Raw genomic sequence first — 25841 nt, 5'->3', positions numbered from 1 at the left:
TAGATGTGAATTTCTCTTTCAAAAAAATCCTCTGGCCTTGTAACGTTACACAGCTAACGTAAACTCACCCCACTTCGTAGAAATGTGCGCAACCACAACATTCAAACGAGGCTAATGGGACTGTGTTGACTTCAAAATCGGGGTTGTGAATTTCTTTTCAAGCGTTGATCGACATGGTAATAGCTCTAGTATTGGAGAGAAGTTGAAAAAACACCCTCTGTTACATCGTGACGTGTCATGTCGTAACGTACAGCACGCATAAAGCAACTTTCTGTCTTACAATCTCTCTCCACCAGGTGTAGCACTTCCCTCATCATTTTAAAACAAGAATTGGACAGTGACGGGGGTAAGGGGGGATACCTAGTCATTTTTTTGCATCATCACTGCATGCGATCATGACTCTCAAAGTCGCTGTTTATTTCTAAGATCACTTTAGCACTGCCCTAAAAACCTGATTCAAATTCGACACAAACCTTCAAATAGGTATGTAATGACACATTATATAGTATTTATAGTGTTTTATTTACATTTTAGAGGCGATAAGTTGGACAGATCAAGTGAAAAAAAGCTATTTTCCCACTCGCCATTTTTAAAAAGACCCGACGAGGCTCATTGTCTTCTTGAATTATGCAGAAACGGGCAGCGTGGGGGTCATGTAATTGATTCTGTTGGAAAGGGGAGAAATGGTGCTTTACAATGGTATTGACATTACAATTGATCTGGTAGTATTACATTTTTGGGCTGCTAAAATAAGGTCAATTGTACGGACCAAGGTGATGTACAAAAGTGAGTGAGTTTACATTAATAGTTACGTTAGCCAAAGCAAGCTAACTAACTACTGAGCGTGCAACCCTAAGAAACAGTACAGATGAAGATTTAAAATCATCAGGCATACAGTACATTTTACTGTAGACATTATTGTTAAACAAGTCTAGATTGGAACTGTTGCTGTTAAAATACATGTAATAATTGATTGAAGCGAGATGCTTTTTGAGGCAAACACTCACACAGTTCTGGGTTGCTCATCTGCAGCATTTAAGCGGTCTCCTACCTGACTGAGAAAGCAGTAGATGTTCTGATCCAGTTTGGCACCACATACCTATGCAAGTCAGGGTTCTCAAGTACAGAAACAGTGCCAATGCTGAGCATGACTTCAGTGTTGCACTGTGAAAAAGTGAGTCCAGAATAGACCTACTTGTTGAAAACTTCAACCAGCCACACACTCATTATGACTGTGTATGTAGGTGTTTTCTGGTCTACATCTGTGTGATGTGATCAATCAGTTTATTCCAGTTCAGAATAGAAAAATAATTATTTTAAACAGCAACAGTTCCAACCTAGACATTCTATAAACAATAATTTCTACAGTAAGATGTACAGTAGGCCTGACATTTATCTGTACTGTTACTTAGGGTTGCACGTTCAAAAAGCCTGTGTGTGTGTGTTCTGTTATACATCTGTGTGATGTGATCAATCCTTTTATTCCAGTTCCGAATGAAATCATTTATTGTATTTAACAGCAACAGTTCCAACCTAGACAGGTATGTAAGAGTGTTTTGAAATGGGGAAAAATAAACATGAAAAGATATTTATGGGTATTTCATTATTTGTTTATGTATATATTGCATGTTTGTTAGGCATAAAGGCAGTTAAATGTGCCGATATGTATGTATAGTTGCATATTTTCCTAAGCTTGGGTCCCAGGAAAACACAGAATTTCTCATTTGGGTCCCAAACTGAAAAAGTTTTAAGATCCCCTGCTCTAGTGTCATTGTGTCACAACGTGAGGGGATGAGCATTAGGACGGACGCTGACACGCTGTACGCCTTCCCCACATTTGGGAACTGCTTCACTGAGGCAAACTCTGTGAAGAGGCACCAGACCGTTCTCACCAAGCCCCTTCAAGTGAAGAGCTTCTCCTATGTCTGATAAGGCTACTCAGGAAGGAGTGTCCACACTGGGGAGAAATCGTAGCAGTATGGCTTGAGATGTACACAAGGGATATCTGGGAACCATTCTTTATCTGACATATTATGGTCATCATGTGAAGTGTCTTGGGGTACAGTAAGAGTTTTTTGGATTACTAAGTCCCTCAGTTGAACATCTGGGTACGCTCACATGACTTGTTGTTTGAGGTGCTGGCATTAAAGTGTAACACTACATTTGCCACTCTTGAGTTTGGTTTTGCCTGTGTTCTATTCATAACAACATAATGTTCCTATTTTTTTGTATTATTATTTTACATTATCAGGTGGTCTGGAGGTGAAAGAAATGCACACCTATTTAGGTGAGGTGCTGGTTAGCTGAAAAGGAGAGCCTCAGATGCAATAATTTAATAACCAATGTTTTGACAGACAACCTGGCTTCATCTGTTCCTTTATGTAAAAAACAAAATAGGTGATCAAATCGGTCAGCAAATGAAAATCATGTTTGTCTTTTTGATATGAAACCTATAGGTTTCTGTCCTTACCACTGATAGGATCTAGCCACCCTTTCCTTTTAGGTCAGTAGCTAGGTGTCCATCCAATTTGCGACAGATTTTAATGTGAATATTCTAATATCTGCATAAAACAGTATGCATTTTCTCACCAGTGGTTGTGTTTTGATCCAACTGACTTTTTGAGGATAAAAGGCTGTGTGTGACGATATAGTTCACATACAAATAAATTTTACAGTTCCAATTCCCATGTACTGAATGAAAATACAAGTTAAATAGGTTTCCATCGCATTTTCATTTTTTTTTTTCAGGAAAAATTGTGCCGTACAGGGTTGGGTAGGTTACTTTCTAAATGTAATCCGTTACATTATTGATTACAATTTGACAGGTAACTAACTTTTTGATTACCCAAATCAGTAGTGTAATCTAATTATATTCAGTTACTTTTAAATTACTTTCCCTTAAGAGGCATTAGAAGAAGACAAAAATGTATGCTACCAATTGCAGGATAAATCAATGTTAAAGTTTACATTGCTGGCCATATATAGTTATCTTTTACTTTATGGGTTGGTTATGTAGGCTTCTTCTAACCTATCGCTTTATACTACATAAATAAATACGATTAAATAGTATCTTTACATTTAAAAACCAAAGTCTATCAAAATTCCAGTCATTCCAATAAATGTTATACCACTTGATCTTGAAGGATAGGACTTGGAAATATGGAAGTATAGATTAGCCAAATTGTTTTACCTGAGCATAACCTCAACTAAGGATTTATTAGCAAGTCCTACTATGTTGTTTATGATTTTGTGTCATGGAGGACTGATTGGGCTCATTGATTCGAGTTGAAAAATAAATGTTGCGCTCATGGAATGGCATGCTGAGAGCTACTGAAAATGGCTATTTACATGTGAAAAATGGATGCCATGTGCTGCATTTGTTATAGGCCTAGCTCTGTTTACCGTTTTGTTGGTGACACTTTGTAATCTCGATAATATGCAAGGATAATCCACAAATGAAACAATAACGAAATTGTCGCCCGCCTCTAATCTGATTACAATATTTTTTGCTGGTAAAGTAAAAGATTACAGCTACCGTTTTTTTGTAATCCGTTACTTCCCAACCCTGGTTAAATAGCAAATGTGCCTACACTGGTCTTGGCACATGCGCTCTTGCCAACAAACTCGGAGATACAGTGCCCGTAGGCAACCTTCATTATGAGATTATTATGGATATGAGCGATATTATTTGCCAAACGGCAGCCAAGCATCGATCATCATGTCACCAGAATAAGACCCTTGATATTTATTGGAAAGGTGCGTCAAGCTCATCACTTTGCACCTACACCACCCTGTGAAATTAATCATAAAAATTAATCTGTAACATAATAAACTGGATGCACAGAGTCGTAGTGGGAGGACCACACTACATATCATAGCATGACTCAAAGTTTACTTCGAAGTTATGGTTAATATAGCAATATTTGCGCATGAATGCGTTTCCACCGCCATTTATTGCATAATACATTTTACCGATAAAGAAAGATCCAAACATGTCGAATGAATAAATTGTCTTAAGTATTATTATTTATTTTTTTAACATCAGCCTGTCGTAACGTTTTGCCTGCGTCAGGTAATTCATCCGCATGAAATGGTTGGATGGAAACGTGGTTAGTTACGGAAATTGTTCTAAGCAAGTCTGCTCTGAAAGATACTGATCGTGACATTTTTTATGTGTAATGTAATAAACAGTACCGTTTTTCAAAGAACAGCCCGCATACCCTTTTCATTTAGCCACACTGAGTTGTGACGCCAACCAATTGAGCGCAATAGTAATGGCGTCTTTTTGTATGCACTAACGGAGGCGAACTCCGCCATGGCTCTTTGGCCAAAGCCTATGGGGAAATTAATGATTTTTTGTTGTTGATAATATCACCGAAAATAAGGTCTGTGGTAAACACAGTTTCAGGAGAATTTATACGTTTTGTTCTATGAGATAATCTTCATCAGCTAACCATACTTTGTGAATTTGGAAGCATTTATATAATCAAAACCACCACATAAAGGCTTCATAATTCATAAATGTCATGTTAACTGACTGATATTATCTAATTGAACAAAATGTGAAGGATCTCCTAACGAAGAAGAGGTAGAAAATGCTAAATCATCTGTGTTTTTTAGGACTACAAGCTCGCAAGGTCTACGCCTATAAAATCCTTTCTTTAACCTCCATTCTGCCAGTAAGAACATGCAAGAAAAAGGCTGTGACCTCGGCAATTTCCCTTCAAAATAAAAGTCCTGCAATGACGATGGTTAAAAAATTATAATGGTTGAAATTCGTAAAATTTTATGAGAAAATGTTAGCAGACTTAGAATTGTTTAATAATATCAAACAAGGAAAAAAGTGAATCGCCATAATTGAAAAAATAATGTCATAGCATTGACATTATTGTTAACAGCATTAAAGGTAATGATTACTAGATAGTTATTATGTTAATTTCCTATACCACCTAAAAGGTGGGGTCCATTCTACTCAGAAGCACTTCTACTTTCCAAATCCACTGAGTTTACAACGCGAGGAGCATCACTGCTCATTTTGCAGCCAAAGTCTGGCCTATCAGTTTAAATGCAGTAGGATTTTCATATTGAACATACATATTGCATTGTACTACACTATGAAACAAAGATAAATGACAAAGAATGATAGTAAAAAAGCTTTGGAGCTCCTTAAATGAAATTTCGGCAAAAAGGCATACTCAGCTCAATCATTCATTAAATCAGATGGCTCATTCACCACAAAATCCACTGATATTGCAAACTCATTTAATGATTTTTTTCCATTGGCAAGATTAACAAACTTAAGCATGACATGCCAGCAACAAATGCTGACACTACACATCCAAGTATATATGACCAAATTATGAAGGACAACCATTGTAATTTTGAATTCTGTAAAGTGAGTGTGGAAGAGGTGAAAATATTATTATTGTTGTCTATCAACAATGACAAGCCACCCAGGTCTGACAACTTGGATGGAAAATTACTGAGGATAAAAGGGGACAAATCAAATCAAATCAAATTTTATTTGTCACATACACATGGTTAGCAGATGTTAATGCGAGTGTAGCGAAATGCTACACTCATCTTTGCCATATCTTAAATTGAAGCCTACTAAAATGTGTGTATCTTCAGGCCTGGAGGGAAGCTAAAGTCATTCCACTACCTAAGAATAGTAAAGCCCCCTTTACTGGCTCATATAGCCGAGCAATCAGCCTGTTTGACCAGATACAATGCTATTTTACAGTAAACAAATTTACAACAGACTTTCAGCATGCTTATAGGGAAGGACATTCAATAAGCACAGCACTTACAGAAATGACTGATGATTGGCTGAGAGAAAATGATGATAAAGAGATTGTGGGGGCTGTTTTGTTAGATTTCAGTGCAGCTTTTTACATTATCGATCATAGTCTGCTGCTGGAAAAACATGTGTTATGGCCCTACACCCCCTGCTATATTGTGGATAGAGTTACCTGTCTAACAGAACGCAGAGGGTGTTCTTTAATGGAAGCCTCTCAAACATAATCCAGGTAGAATTCCCCTTGGCCCCTTATTTATTATTATTACTTTAAAAAAAGCTTTACTAATGACATACCACTGGCTTTGGGTAAGGCCAGTGTGTCTATGTATGTGGATGACTCAACACTATACACGTCAACTACTACAACGACTGAAATGACTGCAACACTTAACAAAGACCTACAGTTAGTTTCAGAATGGGTGGCAAGGAATAAGTTAGTCCTAAATATTTCCAAAACTAAACTGCTTGGAGTAACACTGTCATGGTCAAACCATATTGATACAACAGTAGCTAAGATGGGGAGAAGTCTGTACATAATAAAGCGCTACTCTGACTTCTTAACAGCACTATCAACAAGGCAGGTCCTACAGGCTCTAGTTTTGTTGCACCTGGACTACTGTTCAGTCGTGTGATCAGGTGCCACAAAGAGGGACTCAGGAAAAATGCAATAGTCTCAGAACAGGGCAGGACGGCTGGCCCTTGGATGTACAGAGAGCTAATATTAATAATATGCATGTGTAACAGTATAGACTTTACGTCCGTCCCCCCAATCTGGGCGCGAATCAGGGACGCTCTGCGCACGTCAACAGTCACCCTCGAAGCATCGTTACCCATCGCTCCACAAAAGCCGTGGCCGTTGCAAAGCAAGGGAAACCACTACTTCAAGGTCTCAGAGCAAGTGACGTCACCGATTGAAACGCCGCTAGCATGCACCACCGCTAACTAGCCAGACATTTCACATCGGCTACACATGTAAATCTCTCCTGGCCCAAAGTGGAGGAGATATTGACTTCATCACTACTTGTCTTTGTGAGAGGTTTTGACATGTTGAATGTACTGAGCTGTCTGTTTGAACTACTTGCACACAGCTTGGACAAACATGCATACCCCGCAAGACATGCTACCAGAGGTCTCTTCACAGTCCTCAAGTTCAGAACAGACTATGGGAAGCACACAGTACTACATAGAGCCATGACTCGATGGAACTCTATCCCACATCAAACCATGTGTTTGATAACATTTTACTCCAGCCTTAACATGAGCCCGTCCTCCCCAATTAAGGTGCCTTAACCTCCTGTGGTACAGTCCAATAAATGATAGGATTACACACACAAAAAACATTGTTGACCATTTAGGCTTTAAAAAATTAAAAAATCACATAGAAATACTTTAAATTATTATTTCTATGATAACTAGTATAAAATATATAGATAATTGTGGACATTTTCCATTGTTTTGGCACAATTATTCATTTGCAAAGTGTACAGGACTCTTATTTCAGAAGAATTCCAAAAATCCGTGACTCGGAAGTACTTAGTTCTTCTTGCCTGTGTCACAGTTTCTGGATCAGAGTTTTGTATTGCCTTTGGTCGGACTTTTCCCCAAACCCTAGTGTCGGATTACAATTTCCACGTTAGCGTTTTTAAATTCGCGTTGGAGATAGGACTTGGTTGATAGATGTTATTTAGGCAACGCTAGCTAGCTGCTTACAATGGCTAACTGTATGGTTTTCCACACTCAAATAGCCTCCGTCATGGAGGTGCTAGCGAATGCAGCCGTGTCAGAGATCTGTAAACTCGTAGACGACGACTATGCAGTGTTTCGTTTGGAAATTTCTCAAAGCCAGAAAGAAAACAGGACATTGCGAAGGAAACTACAGCTACTGGAACTGAAGATGGCACGGGAGCGCGCAGAGAGGACAATGCGAGATCGCGTCCTCGCAAGTCGTCCAAGAAGTGTCAAGATTCTCGACCAGTACAGAGGAATAGCTAGAGGTACATTTAGCAGAAGGCCAAGACTGCCAGGCTTAGCGCCTTGTTCCCCTAAGCGCACGTGTGGATTTATATGTGTTAAGTACATATGGTTGCCCAAAATTGGATGTTAGTCAGTTTTTGGATTGCATGGAGTAATTCCCCTGATTCCTTTGTTCAAGATAACTAAGACACTCATATTTTAACCAGATTATTGATTGACAACATTTCCTATTATTTACTAATTGAAAACAATATGATGCATGGAACATAATCAATCGATCTATAAATAGTATATCAAGAAGTTATGAGAAGTGTTACCTTACATACAATGTCAAAACTGTCAATAGTGTACCTAACCACCTCTATTGCCCCAATCACTCTCAGGTGAAGGACATCTCACTGGAGGCCACAGAAGCTTTGTGAAGCCACCTGGACACAATACATGGAGAGATGACCAAACAATCACAGTTGATGAAGGGAGTGGAACCTCAAACCAGCACATTATCATAATAGAGGTTAGTATAATAGTATTGCATAAAATGTTTTTGTTACTTTGTAAATCAAATGTGGCCTGTTTATTTCCGAAAAGGCTCCTCTTCAGCTATTCACTTGCTTACAGTGGATTTGGAAAGTATTTAGACCCCGTTTCTATTACATTTAGTTACGTTAATCTTATTCTGAAATTGTTTAAAATATTTTTTTTCCCATCATCGATCTACACACCCATAATACCCCATAATGGCAAAGAAAAAACATAATTTTTGATTTTTCTCTCACTGTCTAAAAAAGAAACTGAAATATCACATTTACGTAAGTATTCAGACCCTTTACTCAGTACTTTGTTGAAGCACCTTTGGCAGTGATTACAGCAAGTCTTCTTGGGTATGACGCTACAAGCTTGGCACACCTGTATTTGGAGAGTTTCTCCCATTCTTCTCTGCAGATCCTCTCAAGCTCTGTCAGGTTAGATGGGGATCACTGCTGCACAGCTATTTTCAGGTCTCTCCAGAGATGTTCAATAGGGTTCAAGTCCAGGCTCTGGCTGGGCCACTCAAGGATATTTAGAGACTTGTCCCGAAGCCACTCATGTGTTCTCTTGGCTGTGTGCTTAGGGTCGTTGTCCTTTTGGAAGGTGAACCTTCGCCCCAGTCTGAGGTCCTGAGCAGGTTTTCATCAATTATCTCAATGTACTTTGCTCCGTTCATCTTTCCCTCAATCCTGACTATTCTCCCAGTTCCTGCCGCTGAGAAACATCCCCACAGCATGATTCTGCCACCAACATGTTTCACCATAGGGATGGTATTAACCAGGTGATGAGCAGTGCCTGGTTTCCTCCAGATGTGATGCTTGGCATTCAGGCCAAAGAGTCTTGGTTTCATCAGACCTGGGAATCTTGTTTCTCATGGTCTGAGAGTCCTTTAGGTGCCTTTTGTCAAACTCCATGCAGGCGGTCATGCTCCTTTTACTGAGGAGTGGCTTCCATCTGGCCACTCCATAAAGGCAACCTCATTGCTCGGTTTTTGCTCTGGCATGCACTGTCAACTGTGGAACCTTATATAGACAGGTGAGTTCCTTTCCAAATCATGTCCAATCAATTGAATTTACCACAAGTGGACTCCGAATTAAGTTGTAGAAACATCTCAAGGATGATCAGTGGAACCAGGATGCACCTGCCCTCAATTGCTTTGTAGAAAAATAACATATAATATTAATCAATAATATTGCTGTTTTATTTTTAATACATTTGCAAAAATGTCTAAACCTGTTTTCACTTAGTCATTATGGAGTTTTGTGAGTAGATTGATGAGGAATTTAGAATAAGGCTCGAACAACAAAGTGAAGGTGTCTGAATACTTTTGGAATGCACTGTACCTCTACATCCTCATTTATCTCGTGAGACTTCCCTATGACATTGTTATTCAACTCATGTACCGGTAATAACCTTCTCTTTTCTTGTGTTAGTCTGCAGATGCGGAGGCTGCAGGTCCTGGGGTTAAGCAGGAGATGGCTGAAGGAGAAGAGAACCCACGGCACAGCAGAGACAGCCAGATTGCAGCGGCTGGAGCGCCCCCTGTAACCACGGAGGACCCCACCACCGCCCCAGCGCAGCCCAGCAGCATCACGGAGGTCAGTGGAACGTCGAACACCATCTTCAAGACAGAGACATGCCCCAAGATTTCAATGGTGCTGGGGCGACTGGGCTGTCCTGCTCCCCACTCAGAGTATTTACTTCACGGTAACCTGACGACGGTTCTGTCCCATCAGGACTCCGGTGACGTGTTACAGACTGTCAATGATCCGTCCTGTTCATACGCTACGGAGACACAGATGATACCTGGTGACATGCCTGTGGGCTTAGATACACAGACTAATCCAATGAGAGGGGACTGGAACCAGTACAGTAGTAGTGTATACTCTGAAGGGCACCTAGATAAGAAAGGGGAGGGTCTGGTCATAGATGAAGTGACTGTGAAAGTGGAGGATGACGTTCCTCTGACATGGAATGCAGACCAGACTCACTTAGGAGAAGGACACTCGCAGGACAACAGCAGTGATTTCTTAGACTACAGGGAAAGCTTAGAGACCAATCTAAATGTTGGGACCCACTCCCCTTTACATGCGTTCAGGGATTGCGACCCAGTATCCACGTCAATGGGGTCTTCCGATTCACACAGCCATGTCCTTTTCGATCAGGTATTGAATTCAAACGACAGCGCTAGAGCCCAGGCTCGGGGAGGGGGAGCAACATCAGGCAAAAGTAAAGAGAAACGGTTCCTCTGCATGTTCTGTAACAAAGGCTTCAGCTGCCCCCAGAAGGTGGAGATCCACCAGAGGGTCCACACAGGTGAGAAACCCTACAGCTGTACCCAATGTCACATTCGCTTTGCCCAGGCTGGTGACCTGAAGAGGCACCAGAGGGTCCACACAGGGGAGAAACCCTTCAGCTGTACCCAGTGTAACATGCGCTTTGCCCATGCTGGCAACCTGAAGAGACACCAGAGGGTCCATACAGGGGAGAAATGATACAGCTGAGCCCAGTGTGAGAAGAGATTCTACCGCCAGCAGCCAGCTGAAGATGCACCTGAAGGTCCACACAGGAGAAAGGTGGTTCGCACTGCAGGAAAAGGTTCTTAGAGAGGAGCTACCTCAGGATACACCAGCAGAAAACCATTCCATTGAAAGTAACCATTCCAACTCGATTGCTTCTGACGTTTAGATCAAACCCTGCATTAAAGACAGATGAATTATCAAAAGATCCACAGTTGCAATTGGAATTACTGGAGTAACATATTTCAGTGTTGAATATCCGCGAGGAATGTTGCTTCCAGACATTGTAAAATATACACTGAGTGTACAAAACATTAGGAACAACTGCTCTTTCCATGAATCCAGGTGAAACCTACAGTATGATCCCTTATTCATGTCATTGGTTAACTCCACTTAAATCAGTGCAGATGAAGGGCAGGAGACAGGTTAAATAATCTTCTTTGTTAAGCCTTGAGACATTAATTGTGTATGTGTGCCATTCAGAGGGACAAAATATTTAAGTGCCTTTATACGGGGTATATAAGTAAGTGCCAGGCACACCGGTTTGAGTGTGTCAAGAACTGCAATGCTGCTATTTCCCGTGTGTATCAAGAATGGTCCACCACCCGAAGGACATCCAGCCAACTTGACACAACTCTGGAAGCACTGGAGACCTTTGAGTCAATGCCCCAACGAATTGAGGATGTTCTGATGGCAAAAAGGGGTGTAACTCAATATTAGGAAGGTATTCCTAATGCCTTGCACACTCAGTGTATAAGGCATATATAAGCCTAACAAAATGTATTTGAACTGTGTAGGCCAGAGGTTCCCAACTCCAGTCCTCGAGTACCCCCAACAGCACACATTTTTGTTGTAGCCCCAGACAAAAAAACCGCTGATTCAACTCATGAACTATGTTTCCGTTTGTCCAGAGGTTTTTCACTGACATTTAGAAAGTTTGCGTAGAAAATAGATGTGACAGTTGTCTATGGCGGTGCGTTTCCATTGAACTGTCTTGTGTTGACCAAAAACAGCAGACGTAATGAGTACACATCAAAAAAAGTACCTGTCCAAAGTTTGGACACACCTACTCATTCAAGGGTTTTTCTTTATTTTTCTTTATTTTTACTGTTTTCTACATTGTAGAATAATAGTGAAGACATACATGGAATCATGTAGCAACCAAAAAAGTTAAACAAAACAAAATATATTTTAGATTGTTCAAAGTAGCTACCCATGACAGCTTTGCTCACTCTGAAATATCACATTTATATAAGTATTAAGACCCTTTACTCAGTACTTTGTTGAAGCAGCTTTGGCAGCGATTACAGCCTCGAGTCGTTTTGGGTTTGACGCTACAAGCTTGGAACACCTGTATTTCGGGAATTTCTCCCATTCTTCTCTGCAGATCCTCTCAAGCTCTGTCGGGTTGGGTGGGGAGTGTCGCTGCACAGCTATTTTCAGGTCTCTCCAGAGATGTTAGATCGGATGCAAGTCCGGGCTCTGGCTGGGCCACTCAAGGACATTCAGAGACTTGTAACGAAGCCACTCCTGCGTTGTCTTGGCTGTGTACTTAGGGTCATTTTCCTGTTGGAAGGTGAACCTTCGCCCCAGTCTGAGGTCCTGAGCAGGTTTTCATCAAGGATCTATCTGTACTTTGCTCTGTTCATCTTTCCCAGTCCCTGCCGCTGAAAACATCCCCACAGCATGATGCTGCCACCACCATGCTTCACCGTAGGGATGGTGCCAGGTTTCCTCCAAACGTGACGCTTGGCATTCAGGCCAGAGAGTTCCATCTTTGTTTCATCAGACCAGAGAATCTTGTTTCTCATGGTCTGAGAGTCCTTTAGGTGCCTTTTGGCAAACTCCAAGCGGGCTGTCATGTGCCTTTCACTGAGGAGTGGCTTCCGTCTGGACAATCTACCATAAAGGCCTGATTGGTGGAGTGCTGCAGAGATGGTTGTCCTTCCTCCACAGAGGAACTCTGAAACTCCTTTAGAGGCCCTTCTCCCTCGATTGCTCAGCTTGAGTCTCAGTGGTTCCAAACTTCTTCCATTTAAGAATGACGGAGCCCAATGTGTTCTTGGGGACCTTATATGCCGCAGAAATGTTTTTGTAACCTTCCCCAGATTGTTCCTTCAACCTCATGGCTTGGTTTTTGCTCTGACAGGCACTGTCAACTGTGGGACCTTATATAGACAGGTGTGTGCCTTTCCAAATCATGTCCAATCAATTGAATTTACCACAGGTGGACACCAATCAAGTTGTAGAAACATCTCAAGGATGATCAATGGAAACAGGATGCACCTGAGCTCAATTTCGAGTCTCATAGCAAAAGGTCTAAATACTTATATAAATAGAAATAAAAATAATTTTGAAAAAATGTCTAAACCTGTTGTCGGTTTGTCATTATGGGGTATTGTGAGATCTGGTATCGTAAAAAAATATATATTTTAGAATAAGCCTGTAACGTAACAATGTGTAAAAAATCAAGGGTTCTGAATACTTTCTGAAGGCACTGTAAATAGCAACACCTCCCCCATAAGCATGTATGTCTCTTCTATGGATGTTATATCCTTGTAATTGCTACTGCTGTATCATCAAAGGAATTATCTAAGTGAGTCTCAGAAATTGCTAATATATGAATGCTACCTGATGTTAGCAAGTTATTGATTTCATTAACCTTATTTCTAAGGCTACATATAATAATGAGTCATTTCTTTCCTGGGTAGCCTCTCAGAGACAGACATAATATAGAAAATAACAAAGTAAGAGAAAAAACAAACATTTTAGCAGTCCATTAATCAGTTGTGTGTGTGTGTGTGTGTGTGTGTGTGAGTGTGTGTGAGTGTGAGTGTGTGTGTTTGCTGCGGGTGGACAATAAGCTTGTCATAGCGGATGTAAGCAATGTACCCACACGCTTTGGCAGCTTTCATGGCCGGGTCAAGTTATTTTCTCTTCTGGCCCACAGCTTCAAAAAATGTGAAGAATTTTGAAGAGAATAATGGCCAATTGTTGGTTAATCCAGGTGTGGAAAGCTCTTAGATTTACCCGAAAAGGCTCAAAACTGCCAAAGGGGATTCTAACATGTATTGACTCAGGGGGTTACATACCTATCTATTTATGATATATTAGTGTTTTATTTTTCCTACTGCTAGAATTTTTCTTCTACTTTGACAGAGTATTTTGTGTTTCGTTGACATTTTTCTTTTCAATTTAATCCATTTTAATCCTACTTTGTAACACAACAAAATGTGGAATAAGTCAAGGGGTATGAATACTTTCTGAAGGCACTGGAAATGAGGTTCCCAAATGCTTATTTCATAACTTCCATTCAACTACTTCATTTCTTTGCCAAGACACTTTTAATGAGAAAATTCATGTAGTTTATCAAGCAGATTTGTAGTTTAGACGTGGTTTTCATATGGTGTATTTAAACTTGTTTATGTTTAATAAACACTAGACTTTCTAAGACTTTCATTGAGACTCTCTTTTGTATATTACATCTGATACCACCCTATTTTTGCACAGCGCTTTATAACTAAATACACAGTGAGCTCCATATTGGGACAGTGGCAATTTTTGTTTTGTTTTGGCTCTGTACTTGAGCACTTTCGATTATAAATGATACAATGACTATGAGGTTAAAGTACAGACTGCCCGTTTTAAACTGAGGGTATTTTTAATCCATATCGGGTGAACTTTTTAGAAATTACAACATTTTTTGTACATAGTCTCCCCATTTTAGGGGACCAAAAGTAATGGCACAAAAAAGTGAGAAGGTTAGAGAAGCACAAATATCATACCCCCCCCCCCCCCAAAAAAATGTGTCATTGTCCCAATATATTTGGAGCTTACTGTAGCTACACATACCCACACACTAACAAACCTACTGTACACGTCAAAATAGTTTAGTCAGGTTTGTCTGATGACTTTTGACTTATCATAGCTTATTTTTACCCACAACATCATATCATATTTATGTCCACCATGATGAGTTTAACAACAATGAAGTAATTCCGTAACTACAGTATAGGACTCAAACATAGTGGGGATGGGTAAACACTCCATGTTGAAAGTTTCTTTATTATCTGTGTGTACGTACCTGAGGGAGTGTATGTCTGTGTAATCTGTATCACCTGTCTCTTCCAGGAGGAGGGTCCAGAGGTGCTGCTGGTGAAGGAGGAGGGGTGTGAGGAGGGTCTGGGGAACCCTGAGGGGACCATAGTCATGGAGGACAACCAGACTACACCTCCTCCTGAACCCACAGCGGTACCAGCTGAGCAGCACAGGACCACACACAATCTCACTGAGGTGAGCCCACTGTGAACTACTGTCTGAATGGTATTAGATCAGGTCTTCATTTTGTCTTAAGTATGGGACCATGCCATATAATTAGTATTAAACCATTAGTATTGTATTAAATCAGATAATATGTTTTTAATTGTACTCATAGCAGTCCCTCATTGCCCAATCAGATTGATGCTCCATAGCAGGGTGCTCATATCAGATGTCTTGATCCAACATCCTCTCACTCTGTTTCTCTTACAGTCAGTAGACATGGAGGATGGGAAGCCTGATCTGCTGCTGGTCAAAGAGGAGACAATAGAAGACGGACCAGAGAGTGTTGATCTGCTGAGTGGACTAAAGATGGGGGAGCAAGGTAAGGGAGAAATACACACATCTGCTTCTACACCTGCATTGCTTGCTGTTTGGGGTTTTTGGCTGGGTTTCTGTACAGCACTTTGAGATATCAACTGATGTAAGAAGGGCTATATAAATACATTTGATTTGATATAGCCTAGATACAGTAATAGATCTTCAATGGGAACAGTGATGCACCTGTCTATAATTGATTTTGTTCATTCATAAAATGAAATCAATACAACTCATGTTTACATATAAAAACACGCATTATAATGTATGAACTTGACCAGGTAATAGACTGAAAAAACTCCATATGTAGAATTCTCTGCCATGTTTGTAAAGTCTATTCTCTAACCTCTTCCTGCAGGTGGTTGGCTGGAGGCTAACAGAGGAAACTGGGCGACGATCTTGGATTCTAAGACAGGTGCAGCCAAGGGCCCGGTGGAGAACATCACCGAGCAGGCCAGGACCACAGGCGACATAGTGGATGTCAGTGGAAGGGACAGCATCCTCAACTCTGGGCTGGTGAACAACACTGTTAACCACAACCAGAAACAGACAGTCGAACACAAAACAACAACTGATAATAGTCTCCATGACAACAGACTGGCTGAGACCAGGGTGAGGATTAGATTTGGTCTGCGGGGACAGGGAGGTATCCGTATGCGGCAAGAGAGAACAGACACAGACTTGGCTAGCGATGCTCCATCCTGCTCCTATAGTTGTGATTCAGAGAGACTGATGGTGCCTCAGGTTAACCCTCCAACAGGTGCTGCCTTCAGCCTGCCTTCTATAGGATCTATCAACTGGAACATGGACCCTGCCACAACACAGACACTCCCTGGCATTCGACCTCCTCACACTCCCCTTATGTTAAACCAGACCTCAGACAATTCCAGTGCCTCAACACTAAATAGCTACACAAGCCCATTGACAAATGACATTAGTTGTGACACTATCAGCAGATCTGGTGGCAAAGAGAAGCGCTTCCCGTGTTCATTCTGTGGGAAAGTCTTCAGTTTCCCCAAACAGGTGGAGATCCACCAGAGGATGCACACGGGGGAGAAACCTTTCGGCTGCCACCTGTGCCGGGCCAGTTTCTCCCACTCGTCCAGCCTGAAGAGGCACCAGAGGGTCCACACAGGGGAGAAACCCTACAGCTGTCCGCAGTGTGAGAAGAGGTTTTCCCACCAACACCAGCTGAAGAGGCACCTGAAGGTCCACACGGGAGAGAGGCCATTCACCTGTACGCACTGCGGGAAGAGGTTCTCAGAGGGGAGATACCTCAGGACACACCAGCAGAAAATGCACACGGCCCATGTATAGAGTATAGTGACATGTAATGTAATACTAGTTTGTTTGTAGTTAATTCTGTTGGTTTTGGATGCAGTAGGGAACTATATGAAGTGAACTGAGGAAAGAATGAGTATGATGAGGCAGAGTAGATGATATGGTGATGGATGGTGTCTGTAAAAATGCTTCACTGATGAAAAGTGACAACCTTGACCTGTTGTTTGATGCTGTTTTTTATAATGAGGAAATATTAGTGCCTTAATTCATGTTTACCTGACTAAGTATTGAACACATTTATTTTGGTTATTGAACTCCAGAATGTATAGTGGATTTACATCTGATAATGGAATTAGATCTTGGGTCCCTGATCTATACTATACAGAAATGTATAATTATGGCTATGAATGTCATTCGCTTCATAGTGATGTATCCTCATTAGGTACACAAAGGTAGAGAAATATGTAATATCCGTGTTTTGCATATTTGGGTATTATTCTACACACGGGCTATTATTGTAATGAGCTCCGCCACCCCAAACACTATCTTGTTTCACAACTTTGGACATCACAGAAGAGAACCGTACAGGACAGTAGAGTACATTGTACTGTGTTCTCTAATGTGCTCTACTGTACCGTACAATACTGTTCTGTTGTTCTGTACTTTACTGTTGTTACAGGCTTTGGTTTTTCCATTTATATTTCGAGGTTGGACTTTAGCACGTTGGGCGCACCAATTGGTGTCACCTCGTTGGTCAGTATGTGTTACACCTGTGCTGGCTGTCATCTCGTTAGTCAGAAGGGTTTTCACCTGTGCTGGCCCAGTGCTCCAGATGGCTTGAGAGATGTGGAGGGTTAACACCTTTAGTGTATATATTTGATTTTATTTTCGCTGTTTTCGTTTTGTTCCACTTTTTGGTTTGCATCCAGTCTTTAAGTTTGGTGTGGGTTTTAATTCAGTTTGCTGTTTTTTGGGCAAATTTAATGGCCGCTCATGGTGAGTGTCTTTTAGGTCCCAGTTGTTGTTGCTAGACAACTTTCAGTGGACAACCCCATGAGTGTCTTTCAGAACCCCTCCTAGAACCCCACCTGTTTCGTTTTGGTTTTTGTTCGTTCCCCCTTCTGTTGGGGACCCAATTTCTGGTTTCAAAATAGGGGCTCGTCCGAGATCTTCAAGCCCAGGAGTATGGTAGTTGCTCTAATCTACTCTGAAGCTCTGCTTTGCCCAGATATTAGGGTGTTCAAAAGACACTTTTGTGGTAAGAGTTTCTGTCACTGACATCCACCCTGAGAGCTTTGAAGATTGGTGGAATCATTTCGAAAAGTTGAACACAGGCTAATAAATAAAAAAAGTTCAAAAAGCCATGGACTTTAAGTTGGAAGCTTTTGCGGAAAACCGTACATGGAAGATGCTAGAACAATGTACGAAGAAGAATCTGCTCGTCATTGCAAAGCATTGTGACATCAAAGTTGTACATGCCGATTCAAAGGCAGTATTCAAAGAGTTAGTCTATACTGCTTTGGTGGAGGAGGAAATGCTTCCGGAGAGGGAAGGATGATGAAAAGGGTCCTACGGGTGGTAGAGTACACCCCATAGATGTGCAACTGCGAGAGGTAGAACTAAAGGCAAAAAGAAAACAGAAGCTTGAGCACAAGGAAAGGGAAAGAGAACATGCAGCCAGACAACAAGAACAGGAACGTGAGCATGCCATTAAGATTAGGAGAGATGGATCTAGAAGCATTCCGAATCCAGTGAAGCCATCTTGCACCTTCGCCAGATTTTGATCTTGGTCAGAACAGCCGACTTGTACCGCCTTTCAACATAAAGGAGTTGGACGTATATTTTACTCGGTTTGAGCGGATTGCCAAATTCCTAAAATGGCAGCGAAATACACTATATATACAAAAATATGTGGACACCCCTTTTAATTAGTGTATTCGGCTATTCCAGCCACACCCGTTCCTGATGTAAATAAAATCAAGCACACAGCCATGCAATCTCTATAGACAAACATTGACAGTAGAATAGCCTTAATGAAGAACTCAGTGACTTTCTGCCCTGCTAGAGCTGCCCCGGTCAACTGTAAGTGCTATTATTGTGAAGTGGAAACATCTAGGACCAACAACTTCTCAGCCGTGAAGTGGTAGGCCACACAAGCTCACAGAATGGGACCGCCGAGTGCTGAAGCGTTTAGCGTGTAAAAATTGTCTGTCCTCGTTTGCAACACTTACTACCGAGTTCCAGATCTCCTTAGGAAGCTTCATGAAATTGGTTTCCATGGCCGAGCAGCCGTGGAGGAGAAATAATGGTCTAGGGCTGTTTTTGATGGTTCGGGCTGGGCCCCTTGGTTCCAGTGTAGGGAAATGTTAACACTACAGCATACAATGACATTCTAGACGATTCTGTGCTTCCAACTTTGTGGCAACAGTTGAGGCCCTTTCCTGTTTCAGTTGAGGCCCTTTCCTGTTTCAGCATGACAATGCCCCCATGCACAAAGCGAGGTCCATACAGAATTGTTTTGTCGAGATCGGTATGGAAGAACTTGACTGCTGCTCCAAAGTGTTCTTGTGGGAAAAGCTGAGAAAGTGTACGCCGCTTTATCTCTTGACCAGAGCTCAGATTATTACACTGTTAAAGTGTCTATCCTTCAGGCTTACGAGTTGATCTCTGAGACAACAGTTCCGTAAATGACAAAATACAGAATCACAAAGCAATGTTGAATTTGCAAGGGAACACGCGTGTCTTTTTGATCGGTGGTTTGGTTCTCAAGAGGTCAAAGACCTTGAGGATTTAAAGACACTCATCAAGCACTGCCGCATTAATGAACGTAGGAAAGTGTATCTATAGGCTTTTGTTATTATTAGTGGCTTGGGTCTTTTTTAATAGAGAAATATTTCACTTTTTCTGTTCATCGGAGTAACAACATGAATTTGTGCATGAGGCACAAATAATGCAGTGCAACTCAAGTTTCTCCATCAGCTTTTTGGTCAATGTCAGTGGGGAGGAAAGGGAGAGCGGCGGACCCTCCATCAGCTGAGACTGACCACTGGCAGCCCAGTAAAATACAAATAAAAAGCTAATTATTTAAATGTATGCTTCAGAAGTAATACAACAACGGATCTATTACCGGTGTGATCATAGAGCCCACCTCAAATTTTGAAATATGATTTTTTTTAAATGGCCCTAACAACAATGCATTGGCAGGGCAATTCAAGCAAAGCCAATATACTGTGATTGGGCTTATAGCTTACTGTACAAATCTCATTGCTACAGTACTGTTTTTAAGTGGTCAATGTTGCATAGGCTTACGTTTTTTAAAGTCATGTTAAAAACAAATCTGAGCTGTAAATCTCGGCTTGCATTTTCACTCAATGTGATCTTGACTCAGAAAAGATTGGTGACCACTGTTCTAGAGTTTTTCCCTGTTAACACTATCAACGTTTCCATTTACTGTGGCAATTGTGATCGAATCCACTCAATATTAGACACTCAAAGCAACAAAACAAACTATGCAAGGGATGTTGTTGTAGGCAGAATAATATAATAAATAATAATATATGCCATTTAGCTGACGCTTTTATCCAAAGCTACTTACAGTCATGTGTGCATACATTCTACGTATGGGTGGTCCCGGGAATCGAACCCACTACCCTGGCGTTACAAGCGCCATGCTCTACCAACTGAGCCACAGAAGGACCACTAGTTGCATCGCTCTCTGCCCTCTGTTCGCTAAAATGCAATTTGGTTGCAGAAACAGTCATTTTCTTAATGGGTGCATGCTTATTAGTAATGCGGAAACAGCTATTTATACCAATACCGTAGACCTACTGTAGGACCCATAACTTCATCTAACAACAACATAGACTTATATATTGGAGACCAAAAGTTGTCTGGCACACTGCTTAGGACTTCAACCACTTCAACAACGTATTTATTGCATACAATCGTCGATGTTACTACTAATGGGAAAACAAGACAAAATATGACTGTTGTTCACTTGACTGTCTTAAGACGAATGTCAAATAATTCACATTCATTCCAGACATCATTGTTTGAACAACATAATGGCTACGCTGTTGGCATCACCTTTTTACAGTGTATTTTTGCTGTTGTGGGCCTTAAACCACCTGTGACTTTTTGTTCACACAGGAGAGAGACCTGACTATCGTGGATCATTTACATTACATTTACATTTAAGTCATTTAGCAGACGCTCTTATCCAGAGCGACTTACAAATTGGTGCATTCACCTTATGACATCCAGTGGAACAGTCACTTACAATAGTGCATCTAAATCTTAAAGGGGGGGGGGGGAGGGAATACTTATCCTATCCTAGGTATTCCTTAAAGAGGTGGGGTTTCAGGTGTCTCCGGAAGGTGGTGATTGACTCCGCTGTCCTGGCGTCGTGAGGGAGTTTGTTCCACCATTGGGGGGGCCAGAGCAGCGAACAGTTTTGACTGGGCTGAGCGGGAGCTGTACTTCCTCAGTGGTAGGGAGGCGAGCAGGCCAGAGGTGGATGAACGCAGTGCCCTTGTTTGGGTGTAGGGCCTGATCAGAGCCTGGAGGTACCGAGGTGCCGTTCCCCTCACAGCTCCGTAGGCAAGCACCATGGTCTTGTAGCGGATGCGAGCTTCAACTGGAAGCCAGTGGAGAGAACGGAGGAGCGGGGTGACGTGAGAGAACTTGGGAAGGTTGAACACCAGACGGGCTGCGGCGTTCTGGATGAGTTGAAGGGGTTTAATGGCACAGGCAGGGAGCCCAGCCAACAGCGAGTTGCAGTAATCCAGACGGGAGATGACAAGTGCCTGGATTAGGACCTGCGTCGCTTCCTGTGTGAGGCAGGGTCGTACTCTGCGGATGTTGTAGAGCATGAACCTACAGGAACGGGCCACCGCCTTGATGTTGGTTGAGAACGACAGGGTGTTGTCCAGGATCACACCAAGGTTCTTAGCGCTCTGGGAGGAGGACACAATGGAGTTGTCAACCGTGATGGCGAGATCATGGAACGGGCAGTCCTTCCCCGGGAGGAAGAGCAGCTCCGTCTTGCCGAGGTTCAGCTTGAGGTGGTGATCCGTCATCCACACTGATATGTCTGCCAGACATGCAGAGATGAGATTCGCCACCTGGTCGTCAGAAGGGGGAAAGGAGAAGATTAGTTGTGTGTCGTCTGCATAGCAATGATAGGAGAGACCATGTGAGGTTATGACAGAGCCAAGTGACTTGGTGTATAGCGAGAATAGGAGAGGGCCTAGAACAGAGCCCTGGGGGACACCAGTGGTGAGAGCGCGTGGTGAGGAGACAGATTTTCGCCACGCCACCTGGTAGGAGCGACCTGTCAGGTAGGACGCAATCCAAGCGTGAGCCGCGCCGGAGATGCCCAACTCGGAGAGGGTGGAGAGGAGGATCTGATGGTTCACAGTATCGAAGGCAGCCGATAGATCTAGAAGGATGAGAGCAGAGGAGAGAGAGTTAGCTTTAGCAGTGCGGAGCGCCTCCGTGATACAGAGGAGAGCAGTCTCAGTTGAATGACTAGTCTTGAAACCTGACTGATTTGGATCAAGAAGGTCATTCAGAGAGAGATAGCGGGAGAGCTGGCCAAGGACGGCACGTTCAAGAGTTTTGGAGAGAAAAGAAAGAAGGGATACTGGTCTGTAATTGTTGACATCGGAGGGATCGAGTGTAGGTTTTTTCAGAAGGGGTGCAACTCTCGCTCTCTTGAAGACGGAAGGGACGTAGCCAGCGGTCAGTGATGAATTGATGAGCGAGGTGAGGTAAGGGAGGAGGTCTCCGGAAATGGTCTGGAGAAGAGGGGAGGGGATAGGGTCAAGCGGGCAGGTTGTTGGGCGGCCGGCCGTCACAAGACGCAAGATTTCATCTGGAGAGAGAGGGGAGAAAGAGGTCAGAGCACAGGGTAGGGCAGTGTGAGCAGAACCAGCGGTGTCGTTTGACTTAGCAAACGAGGATCGGATGTCGTCGACCTTCTTTTCAAAATGGTTGACGAAGTCGTCTGCAGAGAGGGAGGAGGGGGGGGGGAGGATTCAGGAGGGAGGAGAAGGTGGCAAAGAGCTTCCTAGGGTTAGAGGCAGATGCTTGGAATTTAGCGTGGTAGAAAGTGGCTTTAGCAGCAGAGACAGAGGAGGAAAATGTAGAGAGGAGGGAGTGAAAGGATGCCAGGTCCGCAGGGAGGCGAGTTTTCCTCCATTTCCGCTCGGCTGCCCGGAGCCCTGTTCTGTGAGCTCGCAATGAGTCATCGAGCCACGGAGCGGGAGGGGAGGACCGAGCCGGCCTGGAGGATAGGGGACATAGAGAGTCAAAGGATGCAGAGAGGGAGGAGAGGAGGGTTGAGGAGGCAGAATCAGGAGATAGGTTGGAGAAGGTTTGAGCGGAGGGAAGAGGAGAGAGTAGCGGGGGAGAGAGAGCGAAGGTTGGGACGGAGCGATACCATCCGAGTAGGGGCAGTGTGGGAGGTGTTGGATGAGAGCGAGAGGGAAAAGGATACAAGGTAGTGGTCGGAGACTTGGAGGGGAGTTGCAATGAGGTTAGTGGAAGAACAGCATCTAGTAAAGATGAGGTCGAGCGTATTGCCTGCCTTGTGAGTAGGGGGGGAGGGTGAGAGGGTGAGGTCAAAAGAGGAGAGGAGTGGAAAGAAGGAGGCAGAGAGGAAAGAGTCAAAGGTAGACGTGGGGAGGTTAAAGTCGCCCAGAACTGTGAGAGGTGAGCCGTCCTCAGGAAAGGAGCTTATCAAAGCATCAAGCTCATTGATGAACTCTCCGAGGGAACCTGGAGGGCGATAAATGATAAGGATGTTAAGCTTGAAAGGGCTGGTAACTGTGACAGCATGGAATTCAAAGGAGGCGATAGACAGATGGGTAAGGGGAGAAAGAGAGAATGACCACTTGGGAGAGATGAGGATCCCGGTGCCACCACCCCGCTGACCAGAAGCTCTCGGGGTGTGCGAGATCACGTGGGCGGACGAAGAGAGAGCAGTAGGAGTAGCAGTGTTGTCTGTGGTGATCCATGTTTCCGTTAGTGCCAAGAAGTCGAGGGACTGGAGGGAGGCATAGGCTGAGATGAACTCTGCCTTGTTGACCGCAGATCGGCAATTCCAGAGGCTACCGGAGACCTGGAACTCCACGTGGGTCGTGCGCGCTGGGACCACCAGATTAGGGGTGGCCGCGGCCACGCGGTGTGGAGCGTTTGTATGGTCTGTGCAGAGAGGAGAGAACAGGGATAACCTCACATGAGAACTGTCATAACCTCACATGGTCTCTCTTATCATTGCTATGCAGACGACACACAATTAATCTTCTCCTTTCCTCCTTCTGATGACCAGGTGGCGAATCGCATCTCTGCATGTCTGGCAGACATATCAGTGTGGATGACGGATCACCACCTCAAGCTGAACCTCGGCAAGACGGAGCTGCTCTTCCTCCCGGGGAAGGACTGCCCGTTCCATGATCTCGCCATCACGGTTGACAACTCCATTGTGTCCTCCTCCCAGAGCGCCAAGAACCTTGGCGTGATCCTGGACAACACCCTGTCGTTCTCAACTAACATCAAGGCGGTGGCCCGTTCCTGTAGGTTCATGCTCTACAACATCCGCAGAGTACGACCCTGCCTCACACAGGAAGCGGCGCAGGTCCTAATCCAGGCACTTGTCATCTCCCGTCTGGATTACTGCAACTCGCTGTTGGCTGGGCTCCCTGCCTGTGCCATTAAACCCCTTCAACTCATCCAGAACGCCGCAGCCCGTCTGGTGTTCAACCTTCCCAAGTTCTCTCACGTCACCCCGCTCCTCCGTTCTCTCCACTGGCTTCCAGTTGAAGCTCGCATCCGCTACAAGACCATGGTGCTTGCCTACGGAGCTGTGAGGGGAACGGCACCTCAGTACCTCCAGGCTCTGATCAGGCCCTACACCCAAACAAGGGCACTGCGTTCATCCACCTCTGGCCTGCTCGCCTCCCTACCACTGAGGAAGTACAGCTCCCGCTCAGCCCAGTCAAAACTGTTCGCTGCCCTGGCCCCCCAATGGTGGAACAAACTCCCTCACGACGCCAGGACAGCGGAGTCAATCACCACCTTCCGGAGACACCTGAAACCCCACCTCTTTAAGGAATACCTAGGATAGGTTAAGTAATCCCTCTCACCCCACCCCCCCCCCCTAAGTTTTAGATGCACTATTGTTAAGTGACTGTCCCACTGGATGTCATAAGGTGATTGCACCAATTTGTAAGTCGCTCTGGATAAGAGCGTCTGCTAAATGACTTAAATGTAAATGTATGTTAAATGGATAAACAGACACATAGTTAACAGGCTACAGAAGAGGCTACGCTAATGCAAAGGAGATTGGAATGACAAGTGGACTACACGTCTCGAATGTTCAGAAAGTTAAGCTACGTAGCAAGAATCTTATTGACTAAAATGATTAAAATGATACAGTACTGCTGAAGTAGGCTAGCTGGCAGTGGGTGCGTTGTTGACACTACACTAATCAAGTCGTTCCGTTGAGTGTAATAGTTTCTACAGTGCTGCAATTCGGGGGCTAGCTGGCTAGCTAGTAGTGTTGTTTACGTTACGTTGCGTTAAAAGAACGACAATAGCTGGCTAGCTAACCTAGAAAATCGCTCTAGGCTACACAATTATCTTTGATACAAAGACGGCTATGTAGCTAGCTATGTAGCTAGCTACGATCAAACAAATCAAACCGTTGTACTGTAATGAAATGAAATGAAAATGTGATACTACCTGTGAATGCGACCGGGTTGTTGAGTTCTAGTCAGAAGACGTTGGCTAGCGTTGGCTAGCTGTTGGCTAGCTAGCAGAGTCTCCTACGTTAAGGACGACAAATAGCTGGCTAGCTAACCTCGGTAAATTAAGATAATCACTCTAAGACTACACACTCTAAACCTAAACAACACAATTATCTTGGAACGAAGATACGAAGACAGCAAAGACAGCTATGTAGCTAGCTAACACTACACTGATCGAGTCGTTCAGTTGAGTGTAATAGTTTTCCCAGTGCAGCTAATCAGTGGACGTTAGCTAGCTGGCTAGTGAAGACTACGTTAGGACGGCGAAATACGATAATTACGCAATTATCTTTG

General features: G+C 43.3%; 3 protein-coding genes across 3 annotated transcripts in view; all 3 read left to right on the top strand.

Annotated features, from left to right (window-relative positions):
• Positions 1 to 25841, top strand: part of LOC124012438 (zinc finger protein 606-like) — a 1040669-nt gene that overhangs the window by 937049 nt on the left and 77779 nt on the right. The gene's annotated exons all lie outside the window — the stretch shown is intronic.
• The window catches only part of LOC124012437, a 971157-nt gene that overhangs the window by 903713 nt on the left and 41603 nt on the right, over positions 1 to 25841 (top strand). The gene's annotated exons all lie outside the window — the stretch shown is intronic.
• LOC124012443 (zinc finger protein 252-like) lies at positions 7360 to 18773 on the top strand. The gene is made up of 6 exons (XM_046326069.1): positions 7360 to 7794; positions 8158 to 8288; positions 9736 to 9900; positions 14953 to 15114; positions 15352 to 15463; positions 15815 to 18773. The coding sequence occupies exons 1-6, from the start codon at positions 7512 to 7514 to the stop codon at positions 16771 to 16773; spliced, it is 1812 nt and encodes a 603-aa protein (XP_046182025.1). The 5' UTR covers positions 7360 to 7511; the 3' UTR covers positions 16774 to 18773.

This window comes from Oncorhynchus gorbuscha, linkage group LG24, assembly GCF_021184085.1.
Source record: "Oncorhynchus gorbuscha isolate QuinsamMale2020 ecotype Even-year linkage group LG24, OgorEven_v1.0, whole genome shotgun sequence".
Lineage (NCBI taxonomy): Eukaryota > Metazoa > Chordata > Actinopteri > Salmoniformes > Salmonidae > Oncorhynchus > Oncorhynchus gorbuscha.
Note: the sequence above shows the minus strand (reverse complement) of the source record. Positions and strands in the feature narration are given on the sequence as shown.